The following is a 13830-nucleotide window of genomic DNA, read 5'->3' on the forward strand; positions in this document are numbered from 1 at the left end:
TATACAGGTCATACCTTCCCTAGAAGAGATCCCAATGATCCAGAAATCCAAAACCTTGCCCCCTGCATCATTTCTTCAGCCACACATTCATCTGCCAGATCATCCTATTCTTATTCGCACTATGGCACAGACAGTAATCCAGAGATTTCTACCCTCTAGGTTCTGCTTTTCAGTTTAGCCTAACTTCCTCTATTCTCTCTTCAGGACATCCTCTCTTTTTCTGCCAATGTGTACCACCACTTCTGGCTGCTCACAACCTCCCCCCCCCCCCCTTTTGAATGCTGTGGACCCAACCTGAGACATCCATAATCTTGCTAACTGGGAGATGACATGTGTCTCTTTCAAGTTGACAGAATCTGCTCTCTACTCCTCTAATTGTGGAATCCCCTATCACTACTGCACTCCTTTCTCTTCTGATCCACAGATCCAGACTTGGTGGCAGAGACCCAGTCACTGCGGTTTCTCCTAGACCACTGCCCCCCAACAGTATCCAAAGTAGTATTCTTAATATTGAGGGGATTGGCTACAAGGTACTCTACAGTGGCTGCCTATTCCTTCCCTCACTCCCCCTGCCTACTTGCCTGTCCTTTTGATACGAGGTTTATCTTCGGATGTTAAGCTCCCAACTATGATCTTCTTTCAGCCATGACTCACAGATGCACACAACATCACACCTTCTAGTCTTTAACTGTGCTACAAGTTAGTCTACCTTATTCTGTATACTGGTACCTACCAGGTACCTATCCCCTGCAGCTTATGGATGACTACCTTCCTGTAGCTCCTATCTATCACCTCCTCATTTTCCCGTATGAGCCAAAGTCATTCAACTATTGCTGCTGTTTCTTAACATGGTCTCTAAGGAACTGCAGCTCAGTACACTTCATGTAGATGTAGTTATCAGGGAAACTGGTGGTCTTTCAGAGTTCCCACAGCTTACACAAAGAACATACCATTACCTCCGGACCCATTCTCAGCACACTAGCTATGTACTAACAGAAAATAAAACTGACCAGAAACTTACTTAGAACCTCTGCCTGTGCTTGCTGAAGCCTGTTGAGCCAAAGCCGGACCACTCTAGCACTGCTCCACTCCAACAATGGCCGCTCTGCTTACACCTCCCTTATCTTTATTGGCCCGACACTGACTGTAGCCTATTGATAGGAGTCAAAAGCACTGGAGCTCTTTTTAAACCTTGCATTGTGTCACCAACAAATGGCGAGCTCATTGCAGCCTGCTGATATTTGAAATGAAAGCTAACATCAGTCTTGGAGTTTCTGAAATAGTTTCAAGAAATGTTATATTATTCAATCAGATAACAAAAAACAGTCATTTTTCTTTTAATTATGCAGTTTCAAATAGACATTACATTGTTAAATATGTACTGTTAAGTAACCAAATACTGGTTTACAAACCAGGTAAGGACATGTGCAGTTTAGAAAAAATACAGAAAATGCAACTCCTGCTAAACTATATATACATATAGAAAAACGTCACTACCAGTTAGTCACAACTATTGATAAATAATGTGCACCTCTTGGCTTGGCATTTAAATAGTTGTTACAGAAATTCACCTTTGCATTTATGTAGACTGTAAAGTTTTGCAGTGAGGAAAATGCCTTGAAAAACCCCCACAACTACTTTCACATCTTACTGTCTCATTTTCTAAATTTAAACTATATTGAAGTAGGGATTTTTAAGCTAATCTACAAGACAATGTGCGTCATTTCAAATCAAAAAAAATTCTAAAACCTGTCAATAATTTACTCAAAATTAAAAACCAAAATTGTGAGGCTGAAAAAGTATTCATCCTCTTTGTCATTACTAGGCTAATATTCCTCAGGTGCAATACTATATATTACCTTACCAAGTCACCCAGTTTGTTGATGTAGAAAATTGGAGGATCTCCTGTTTTCAATGAATTAATAAGAATAAACTCTGTAAGGTGCAACAGTAAGGAAAATTTTCAACAGATCAAACCAAAGTTAAGACAAAAGAGCATTCAAGATAAGTCAGAAAATGATTATAGAGAAGCATAAATCTGGGGAAGGGTACAATTTCAAAGGCACTGAACTTACCTCAGAGTTCAGTGCAGTCCATCATGAAAAAGTGGGAAAACACACTGCCTAAGGCAGGACACCACTGTCTTTTTAATCACTGGAGTAGAATGGCACTTATAAGAGAGGCGAACGGGATGCCACCAGTCACTCTGAGTGAGCTGCAAAAGTCAGTGGCTGCAACTGGAGATGAAGTTCATGGCTCCACAACCTCTACGGCTTTGCAAAAAAAAAAGTAGCAAGGAAGAAGCCCTGGCTAAAATAGAAAAACATCTTTGTCCATAAAGACTCTACAAAGCATAATTTGAAAATGTTGTAAAGATGTGGACAAGGTTTTGTGGTTGGATGAGACTAAATTTGAACTTTTTGGCCTCAACACTAAGCAGTACTTGTGGGGTTAATCTAATCCTTCGTCGGGTAACACCTTCCCTACTGTAAAGTATGGTGAAGGTAGCATCATATTATGGGGATGCTTTTCAGCAACAGGGACTGGAATTCGGATCAGGATTGATGGGAAGATGAATGCTGCTAAATAGAGAGAGATCCTGGATAAAAACCTGCTAGCCTCTGCCAGAAAGCTTAAACTGGGGAGGAAGTTTGCCTTTCTGTAAGAAAGCGACTCAAAGCACACTGCCAGAGCATCTATGGAGTAGCTTCGAATGAAGAAAATTGATATGCCTGCATGGCTCAGTCAGTCCCGACCTTAACCCAATCAAACATCACTGACAAGACCTCAGGATAGCTGTCTTCTGCCACTCCCCTGCTAAAGTGGCACAGCTTGAGCAAGGAGGAATGGGCAAGTCTTGCTCCATCACATTGTGTAAAGCTAATTTAGACTTATCCCAAAAGACTTTTGGCTGTAATAGCTGCAAGAGGTGGTTCAAATAAGTACTGAGTGAATGGGGGTGAATACTTCTGAACTGCTGACATTTCAGTTTTTGAATGTTTAGTTTTTCTCTGTTTTTGGGCTCTACTGGGGAAAAAGGACTGAATATTTTTACAAGGCACAGTAAAAATGGTTAATAAGGAAGCTTGAGCTGGAGACTGAAGAGGTACAGTATTGTTGCAGAATGAAAGTGATTTGGCTCAGTTTGGTTCTGGTAGAGTGTGGGTTTAAATCCACATGTAAGCTTCAAACCTGTTCTGTGGATTAATAGATCCAGATTAAGGTTTTGCTTGTTGTAATTAAGCGGGGTAACCACAACAAGTAAGCTACAAGTTCCATTGAGAAGTGTACATGATCAATTGAAGATTATTCAGTTCACATATCAAGTGCAGTTTCACAACAACTAGGATGCAGCTTCTTAATTACAATGATGTTAACATTCCTCTTCTGATCAACTTATGCAGTCAGAGAGCCAAGTCCACTGACAATGGATTCTTACAATTTCTCTCATGAAACCCATTGTCATATATAAGTTAGAAAATTATGAAATTGTTAAATATGCATTATGTTTTAAACGTGCAGGGGATGGGAGAGAAAGAAAGAAACAGGATGGAAAAAAATGACAGAATCGAGTGGGGAGAATGAGAGAAACCAAAGAGAAAGGACAGGACACGTGAAAGGACACGTAGATAAGGAAGACAATTAGATCCAAACATATAAACAGGAAAATATCAACCTATTCAACATACCTGCCCTACATCGTCGTGGCTGCAACCTAGAGATGACATTGAATCCTACACATTTCTTTGTATAATTAAATGATCTGGAGCATTGAAAAGGTGAGAGATGAAGCATATTATTAACAGTCATAAAGTTAAATTCAGGTGTTAAAATGTAATCCTTAAAAGCTTTGACATATTGTTTTGACTTGCCAGCTATAGGTACATGGCTCTTGTAGCAGTGGGTGGGTGTTTAGGAATATTAATATGCTGCTGTGCAAATCCCTAGAGGAACTGGCCTTATGATAAAATAATTAATTTTTCACTGCATGTTTAACAGTGGGTTCTGCCACTTCTGTGGCAGTATAGTAGTGTACAGCAGGAGAAACTTGATTAAATTTTTGTATAGGCCATTAGCATGGATGAGGGTGGAAAGATATTTTATTTGTGGGGCTGTCTTTGCTTGCTGGGCCATTGAGACAATTTCCAACACAGAGCTAAGGACAAAATGGAAGATAGCTTATCAGCAGTTTATTTCTAGGGTCCCAAGGCCATTAATGAGGAGAAAAGTGACATTCCAAACAAAGTGCTTTGAGCCCATGCCACTTACAAGAATTAATGTTAGTGGCTTTTAGTCAGAGAATGCTCACCTGGAAAATTGGGGTTCTATTTACTATTACGTTACAGCTGAAAATAAGTAGTACCTCAGAGGAAGATAATAATGTTTGGTTATTTATTTCATAAATATTAAACTTCTTTATTGGTTTCCATTTAGTGGTTATTATCCTGCTAGAATATAACTGGTGCAACTTAAACAAGATTTAGTATTTAGAATTGCCCAGGTTTTCTGCAATGTGGATGAGGAGGAAATGCACCGGGCTCTAAAAGATTCCAGCAGGAAATTGCTGTGAATACCCCAATTTGGTCCCTGCATTCCAAGTAAATTTTTAAACTAGTAAATCTGATTCAGTATGTAGCCGGAAATGTTCCTGACTTTGCTTTCAGGAGTGAGAATGCCGGCAATTATTCTGTTCCATTCTTTACTTCATAGAAATGGATGGAAGTGAATATCAAACTTGAATCCTTGTTGCAGATGATCTTGGTGAGTAGACATTGGAGCACCATCTTTGGATTTTGGCTTATAGTCCAGCAGTAAACTAACAGTTGGAGATTGTGGGTGGACTGTGGATGCTGACCTGGACATGATGGGCTGAATAGCCTCTGTATTGTACTGTTTTATGGTTCTCTAAACCCTCTTGTTGAATGGGACTAAATACTTCCATACAAAGACTTGTTCATGCTCCATGGAATTTCTTATAGAACTTTACACCATTTTTGAGAGAGCAAAATAAATGAAAGCATTACCACCTAAAATATTATATCCAGTTTAATCTATTCACCAAATAACTTAATATATATTTATGAGTGGTTAGCAATAACCACTTGCATTGAAGAGAACTAATTAGTTACATGGATAGAGGAGCATTCAGAATGTTTTTGGAAAAGAGGATAAACTTATTTCTCTGCAGATGTGATTGGAAATAGCAGTTAATTCTCAAAGCTCCTTTGGAGTCTTTACTCCACATCAGCTTTCTGTTTTTAATGCATCGTGTCTCCAACCTCCATTGCTTTGTCACAGTGCGCCTTAGTGAATTTTGAGTCCAATAGCTATTCTTCATCAAGATCCCTCGATGCTTCTTTACCAAAGGGGTTTGAGGAGTCATTGGAGACTGATTGGTTCCTGATTTCACAGATTCTGTGAGGTAATTTTTAACATCTTTTCCACTTCACCAGCTAAAGTTAGATTAGTTAACAGTGCAAAATGGAAATAAAAGCAGGAACTTCCCTGGCTCAGCTATGTAATGAGAAACCCAGTACAGTGAAATTACAGAGAAGAGGGTGTGTCTGTATATTTTTTTTCAAACCTAGGCCAAGTCTCCAGCTCTAATGCAGCAGTAATAAAATACACCAAGGGCAACAAGATCTGATAATGAAAACAATGTATACAGTTTAAAACAAGTGAGGCACACTACTTGAGACTTTAAGCAAACTCAACTGAACATCTTGCATAACATTCAGAAATAAAAAAAAATAATTGGCATTATATTTCTTACATTGAGAGGAATGCATTAGTCAGCACAGACTAGCATAATAATAGAAAAAAATACCTGGGTCTTTATGTATGAAGCACAAGGCTGAGGCTTGCAGGACACTGGGTTCCCCATGGGATATCAATATTAAACACTGCCGAACCCTGACATCCAAATCCAGATGTACATAGTTTGAGGAAGTACAGAGGACTTTAATTAATATGAGTACCTGAGGCTTTGATAAGAGCTATCTTATGAATGACTGACATGAAAAATATCAGTTTTTCTTAATTATACATACTAAGCAAATCACTGCAAAGCTTTGCAGGTTACTAATAGATACAAGGGATCATAAACATCGAGTTGGATGGCTTCCTACCTCATAAATTTCTATAAGACCTGTCACCAATGCCAATAATTAGTTATTGAATAAGTATCTTGAAAATAAACAAGATACCACATATAACTAATATTGAGATGAAAGACGTTTGTCAAGCACATTCACCTAAAATATCTTTAAATAGTGACCATGTACAGCAAAGAACAAAAGCTTCTTGTGAGACCAATATTCCTCGCAAATGGAGTGCAAATGAATTATTGTAATACCCTCCATAAATTCTCAGATTAGTGGGAACCTGATAGGTTAACCATGTGCATCTTTAAGGTTTTGTCTAAATATTCTCCCATTAATGAAGTTTTCTGCAGGAAACCAGCATTTGTTCCTGATATGAAAACCTATTGATCATTGTGAATGTCAGTCAATTGAAAATTTACAGCATGAAAATGTTTTGAGGTGCTAAACATCAATGAGATACATTCACATTTCTCCCATTACGTGAGTGGGGCTGGTTTATCTTGTTCCAGCAATAATGGAGAACCAGTATATTTCATTTTCCATCATTTGCTATCAGTATTTCTAACTACAATCAAGTTTCGATGGTGGGTAGATCTAGTAAAACAACAAGCAGTAGCTAGAGAGAACTGCTCAGCTCAAATGACATTCAAAGTATGTTACACTTTTTGGGATTTGGGTATCAAAGTATAACTTTCAGCATTGTATGTGTTTTGTAATAAATTGGATAGAATTTGAATCTAGTATATTTTTGTCTGGGTCAGTAACAACTAACAGTGTAGACTAACTAACAGATGTATGTTTGTAATAAACTGAGATTGTAAGTTGTAATTTTAAATGTTCTCTTTACAAAAATTGTAAATAACCCAGGTATTAATGATAACACAGAAATCATGTAAACATGTAGGAGGAGGTAATTGGGGCACTCACTGAAATAACATGCTTACTACACTGACCTCTAGTATAGAGTGATAACTGAAGGCTTTTATTCAGTGTATTAAAAGTTATACATTTTGTTCAGTCCGGTACATCATGTACAGTATAGCGCATATCCTGGTAATGCATTTGCAAAAATATCTATATTCCAGTTATAATCACATGATTTCACACAGCTTCATTTCCTACATCACTATATTTTCATTCATGTGACATTACTTCAGCCCCACTGTATGTACAGTATCTACTGGTAAATACTAAAACATGAACAATAACTAAACGGCATGCTACACAGATTAGGGAACAGCAAGCACTTGGCAGCCAATTTATTTTACCTTGATCTTCATAAATCAATCTCACTTCACACTCATGGTTTTCAAGAGCACCAGAAACTGATTAAATTACTATTTATGGTTCATCACCAGCCATCTCTTAAAACCTACAGGGAGATTCTGGAAAGCAGCGTGGTAATAATGTTCTGATCCTAGATGTCTATATAACAGTTAGAAAATTCTATTTCAACTACTTCTAGTGCATAGGAAAACCATGCAGACATTCAAAAACAGGTAATCATTAGGCTACATGAACCTGGATCTCTGAATGCAGTTGTAGTTCTGGGAAATTGGTGAAAATAACATCAATACATTCCATTTCAGAATCCCAGTTCTATTAATGAAAGGACAATCAATTCCATATCCTAGTTCAGATTTCCAATGCAGCAATCAGTTTCCTCTCACTGAACCAAATCTCTGGCGGCTTCTCTATTTCACAGTCCCCAGCTCTCCTTATACACTATGTACAATTCCAAACGAATAGTCCCCTCTCATCACTTCCACGGCACAGATTTCCAGCAAACCCAAGTCACTTTCCATCTACTTCCATTATTTAGAATTCCAAATCACTTTCTCACAATCAATGTATAAATTTCCAACTCAACAAAAACCCTCACATTCATTTTAATGCTACCAAATTCCCATGAAGATATAACCCCCACGCACAGTTTTCCGTTTGTAGTATGTTAGTTAAGCATGCTTTCCTGTTCATTCTTGCAATGCGATTTTCTAATTCTGAAAATAAATTTCCAGTGCATAGTTTTAATTCTGATTGAATACAGTGAGTCTGCTACCAATGACATCTAAAGATCTAAATATGACAATATATTTTAAAAATCTAATTACTTTGTTTAACGTATTTTCTTTATTTTTTGAGATAGCTGGTTTGTTAAATTAGGTGAAATATTAAGTTACAGAACTAAAATCTGAAAACATAACAAGTTTAAAAACATTTCTCATACTGTATCTTCAGTTTATAAGATTTCCTGATTCCAAAAAATTACAGGACCATCACAAAACACCTCAGCCAGCTTTCCTTCTCTTTATCAGTTCAAATAGAGTGCAAGCTAAAACCCTCTAGGTTAGCTTAAGGTCGAGTTTGCAATAGCTATTCACGTGGTCACTTCCAGGCACCTTTTTTTATTCACTGATGTTAAAATTCATAGTTATTATTCCCATGCTGCCTTTTCACAGAGACCATACGGAGCAGGAAGTGATATAAATGGGGGAAGAAAAATAATCCAAAGGGAAGTAATGGTGATTGCAAACATAAGAATGGCTTAATATTTCCTAGGAGATATTTTGGTGGAACTTTATTTTGAATACTGTGGATGAGATGCATATATAACACTGAGCAAGATTACTTAAGTCTAGTCCCTCAACAACAGCTCAAGTATTGCTATGCTGTGGTGACGACTGCATTCCCCCATACCTGCTAAAGACACAGTGCCCAAGCTCCTATTTACAAGGTATAGCTCTTCCATTATGCTGAGGCAGTTTCTCTGCTTGAAGCAAGACTCAAATCTGTGATGTACTGAAGGCAGATGGAAAGACTTGTGGCACTCTGTACGGCTTCTTCCCCACGCGATCCAGCTCACGCGGACTCGGGACTGCTGGCGGTGCTGGTGGCTTTCTTTTTAGCGCGTAACTTTACACTCTTCGATTGTGGCTGTAAAACAGATATTAAGAGACAACCAATTAGACTGTGGGAGTTGAAGCTCAAACAATGGTCCAACTCCATTAGGAAAACGGAGCAATATGTTGGACCACCCAGGGAGATGAGTCCACTGCTGGCCTCAGTGAGTGTGCTCAGAAGTAAAATTACCCAGTGCATCCACTCCCAAGTGCTCTCCAGCTTTGCAAGCTCTGCAAGCTACTGATTTTTGACAAAGTGCTCGTGTATTTGCGATGAGTATGTAAAGGGGGGGGGGGGGGGTTTCTTCTTTATCTTTGTTACTGAGTATGTTAATCAAAATGTCTTCTCTGTTAAAAGTAGGAATGCTTCTTTGTTGTGAGAGAGTGCTGGAAGCTTGTTTGGGTTAAAATTTATTGATAAGGAGAATTGTATTCCTGTGTAAACCAATTGGGATTAATGTTGTTCTTTCTTCTGAGTCTGTAAGCTATTGTTGGCGGGCATTTTGGGGAGATCGGTGCGAGGGGGTGAGAGAGAGCGAGGATGTGATGCTGTAAACTGGGCGAGGAACAGACCCCAAGTGGAGGTCCGAGGCCAGGAGGTACCCCGAGGAGAGGAGATGAAGATAGATGTGTTTGGTTGGCCACTTCAGTTGGTCCTGAGCTGCGAGTCAAGGAATTTGGAGGGGATCGAATGGTGGCCAGAAGACTTCAGTAATTGAGCTCCAACGGTTGTGCACGAAGTGGTTTGGACTTGGATAAGTTCGGCGCCTTTTCTTTTTTTTTCTCCTTCATATATACTGTATCGTTATTAATCACTTAGTTATAGTAACCTTTATAAATTGTACTCATTTAATCGCATATGGTGTACCGTCTGTTTGTGGGCGAGGCAGGGACATCACACAGCATCCACACCAGCTGATTACCCAGTTTGGTGGGGCCGAAGGCTGCTCCCCCTAGACAAGAACGAGCTGAGCGAGCCTGAGGCGACCCGGGGGGGGGGGGGGGGGTTACAAGTACATTCATTAACAAAAGCAAAATCCAGTCTTAAATTGAAAAACAAAGCAGTTTTGAAAAATAGCTTCTGCGTGACAGTTGTTTATCACTGGCTCTCGTTTGAAAGGAACAAAGCCTGTAGGAATTAAGTATTGCTGATCAATCAAAGAATCTTGATTCCTATGCCTACATCAACATCTGTAAGCCTTTCAAAGATTCACACCACCCAGCATTAATTAAGTGCCCATTCAGTTTATCTTATATTTTGGATAAGTACAGTAGAAGTATCAAGATTTCATTCTGCATTGTAATTTGTGGAAATTAAACACCACAAACATCTGCATTTCTGAACAAATTCATTTTATTTTCTAAACTCAAAAGAATTTCAGACGTTTAATATGGTTCTTCAAAATCTATACTGTTTCATTCAGTTAGATCTCTGTATTATTAAAATACCCACAAATCAATGTAACCCTTGAAGAGGAAGAGTTGATGAGCTGCAGGATATTAACTGATGGAGCGGGTAACAAATAAATAAGAGAGCATTTTGATAACTAAATTTAATTGAGGCTATCAAATATAATAAAATACCTCTGAACGCTGAAGTTTTTGTTTACTGGCTTTAAGGCTCTGGGTGCGTTTTGGTACTTTGTCCACGGTATCTTCATCTGCTTGTTCAAGTTTCACATCTGGCTGCTCTCCATCTGACTTCTGGGCCTGTGCATTTCCCAGTTCTTCCCCTGAAGAAAGCCGGCGTGTGTCTGAGAAACAGCAAGCGAAAAGAAGGCTAAAACCCAAAACAACATATTGTGAGAGTGCATTTCTCAAAAGTATTTCAGAAATACTGAAAATATAATTCTTAGCAGATGCAAACAAATTATGGATTTCTCAGAGTAATAGTAATATATAAATACCAGGTACTGTTAAAGGAATATAGACATATACATTTTCCAATTTGTGCTTCAATAATGCTCGACTTGGCTTTATTGATGCTTGTTCAATTAATAGAGTCTCATTTAAAACTTAAAAAAGTCACCCAAAGAATTGCAGCCAAATATTCCTGCCCTACCAATGTGAAATGAAAAAAACTGCCTTTGTTCCTTCATTGGACATGAGAGACATCACACTATAGGTGATATTCTTTACTTATCACTTTCTTAGAATATGGATGTTGCTTGCTTTTACAGCATTTATTGCCCATCTCTAAATGCCCTTAAGCTTGATCTATCTTGAAATGGACTTTTTAACATCGTGAACCAGCGGGTTGTTGTTATGTCTCCCGCTCGCTGTGAAAATGGGGGGCACCTCCCTCACCCTTGCCAGGGAGAGAGAGAACCTGTGGGTCTGCCGAATGCCGGATGAACTGTGATAGTCTTTGGGGTAACCGCAAGGTCTGTGTCGTTGCCGTCGCCTAGCTCACGCTTGTGCTCGGTAGTGGGTGAGCTTTCTTTTTGCCGGGGGGAGGGGGATATCATTGCTTTGCTGCCGCTTACGCATGGGGGGGGACTTTGGGGTTTTCATGTTTAACTGCCGTTCATTCTTTGGGTCACTCCTCTGTTTTCGTGGATGTTTGCAAAGTAAAAACATTTCAGGATGTATATTGTATACATTTCTCTGACATTAAACTGGACCTTTGAGCCTTTGAACTACTGCTATCCTGGCGAAGGTATTCCCTAATGCTGTTGCTGGGTGGGGGGTTGGGTTCTAGGACCTAGGTGTTGCAATGTCTTTCTGAGACACAATAATGTAGAACAAAGAGAGAAAACAGATGTTAACAGGTGTCTGTTGCCCTTGTCTTCATAATGATAAAAATCATGGGTTTGGTAGATGTTGTCTAAGTATTCTAGGCGAGTAACCACAATGTGTCATGGAGGTAGTTCATACACTGCAGACATGGTTCAGGGAATGAATGGCTGAGATGTTAAGATAGGGTTCCAATCAAGTGGATTGTCTGTTATAGAACATGGAACCATACAGGGTAGTCCAAGCACTTTAGACTATGATGTCATGCTGACCTTTTAACTTACTGATCAATCTGACCCCTTTTCTCCCACATAACCCTCCATTTTTATTTTATACACGTGCCTATTTAAGCATCTCTAATTGTTTATGCCTCTACCATTACCCCTGGCTTTCCGCACACATATCAATCTCTCTGAAAAAAATCTTACCTCTGACATCCCCTATACTTCCCTCCAATCACGTTAAAAATATGCTCCCTTGTAACAGCCATTTCTGTTCTGGGGAAAAAGTCTCCGGATGTCCACACATAGAAACCCTACAGCACAATACTGGCTCTTCGGCCCACAATGCTGTGCTGAACACGTACTTACTTTACAAAGTACCTAAGGTTACCCATAGCCTTCGATTTTTCTAAACTCCATGTACCTATCCAGGAGTCTCTTAACGTACCACCTCCACCATTGTCACCGGCAGCCCATTCCATGCACTCACCACTCTGCTTAAAAATCTTAACCCTGACATCTCCTCTGTACCTACTTCCAAGTATTTTAAAACTGTGCCCTCTTGTGCTAGCCATTTATCTCAATCTATGCTTCTTATAATCTTTGATACATCTATCAAGTCACCTCTCATCCTTGTTTGCTCCAAAAAGAAAAGGCCTAGCTTGCTCAGATTTTACTTATAAGACATGCTCAACAATCCAGGCATCATTCTGATAAATCTTCTCTGCCCTCTCCAGCGCTTCCACATCCTTCCTATAGTGAGGCGACTAGCACGGAGCATAATATTCTAAGTCTGACTTAACCACAGTTTTGTAGAGCTGCAACATTTCCTCATGCTCTGGGACTCATTTCCCCAAATAATGAAGGCAAACACACCATATGCCTTCTTAACCAGTCTGGCAACTCGCACAGCACCTGTGAGGTATCTGTCAAGATTGCTCCATTCTTCCACACGGCTAAGAATCCTGCCATTAACCCTGTACTCTGCCATCAAGTTCATCCTTCCCAAAGTGTATCACTTCACACGTTTCGGTATTGAATTCCCTCTGCCACCTCTCAGCCCAGCTCTGTTCCACCACCCCTCTACACTATCCACACCATCACCGACCTTTGTGTCACCTACTAACCCTCACTTCAACTTCCTCAGACACATCATTTATAAAAATTTAAAAAAAGCAGGGGTCCCAGAACAGATCTCTGTTGAACACCCCTGGTCACCAATTTCCAAGCAGAATACACTCCATCTACTACCAGCCTCTACCTTCAGTACGCAGGCCAATTCTGAATCCACATAGCCAAGTTTCCCTCAGTCCCATTCCTCCTGACTTTCTGAATGAGACTACCATGGGGAACCTTGTAAAATTCCTTACGAAAATGCACATACACAACATCCACTGCTCTATCTTCATCCATTTGTTTTCACACATCTTCAAACAAGTCATGCTGGCTTATGAGGCATGATTTGCCCCTCACAAAGCCATGCTTACTATCTTCAATCAATGCTTCACCAAATGCTCATAAATCCTGCCCCTAAGAACCCTCTTCAATAATGTTGTCACCACTGATGACAGTGATAATGTTGTCACCATTCCATATTAATTTCTAAAGGTGATCCCTTTTCCCTTTCTTAAACATTTGCCACCTCCAGTTTTCTGGTACTACTCCTGCAGCCAATAACGACACAAGGATCATCCTCAAAGGCACAACATTCTTTTCCTTCACTTCCTGTAGCAACCTGGAGTACACCCCATCTACCCCTGGGGATCAAATGTCTGTCAAACGTTCCCGTACATCCTCTTTCTTAATGTCATAATGTTTTACCATATCAGCCTGTTTTACACTGTCCTTGCATTTGTAAAGGTCCCTCTG

At 39.5% G+C, this 13830-nt stretch overlaps 1 protein-coding gene across 3 annotated transcripts in view; it reads right to left on the minus strand.

Moving 5' to 3' along the window:
• Positions 1 to 1313: 1313 nt before the first annotated feature.
• The window catches only part of LOC132405345 (receptor expression-enhancing protein 2-like), a 138404-nt gene continuing 125887 nt past the window's right edge, over positions 1314 to 13830 (minus strand). For all 3 annotated transcript variants that reach the window (XM_059990076.1, XM_059990078.1, XM_059990077.1), the window contains 2 exons: positions 10589 to 10758; positions 1314 to 9038 (listed from right to left, as the gene is read on the minus strand). In XM_059990076.1, the coding sequence (XP_059846059.1) occupies positions 8964 to 9038; positions 10589 to 10758 (245 nt within the window). In that variant the 3' untranslated portion in view covers positions 1314 to 8963. The remainder of the gene's footprint in view (positions 9039 to 10588; positions 10759 to 13830) is intronic.

Source organism: Hypanus sabinus, chromosome 15 (genome assembly GCF_030144855.1).
Source record: "Hypanus sabinus isolate sHypSab1 chromosome 15, sHypSab1.hap1, whole genome shotgun sequence".
Lineage (NCBI taxonomy): Eukaryota > Metazoa > Chordata > Chondrichthyes > Myliobatiformes > Dasyatidae > Hypanus > Hypanus sabinus.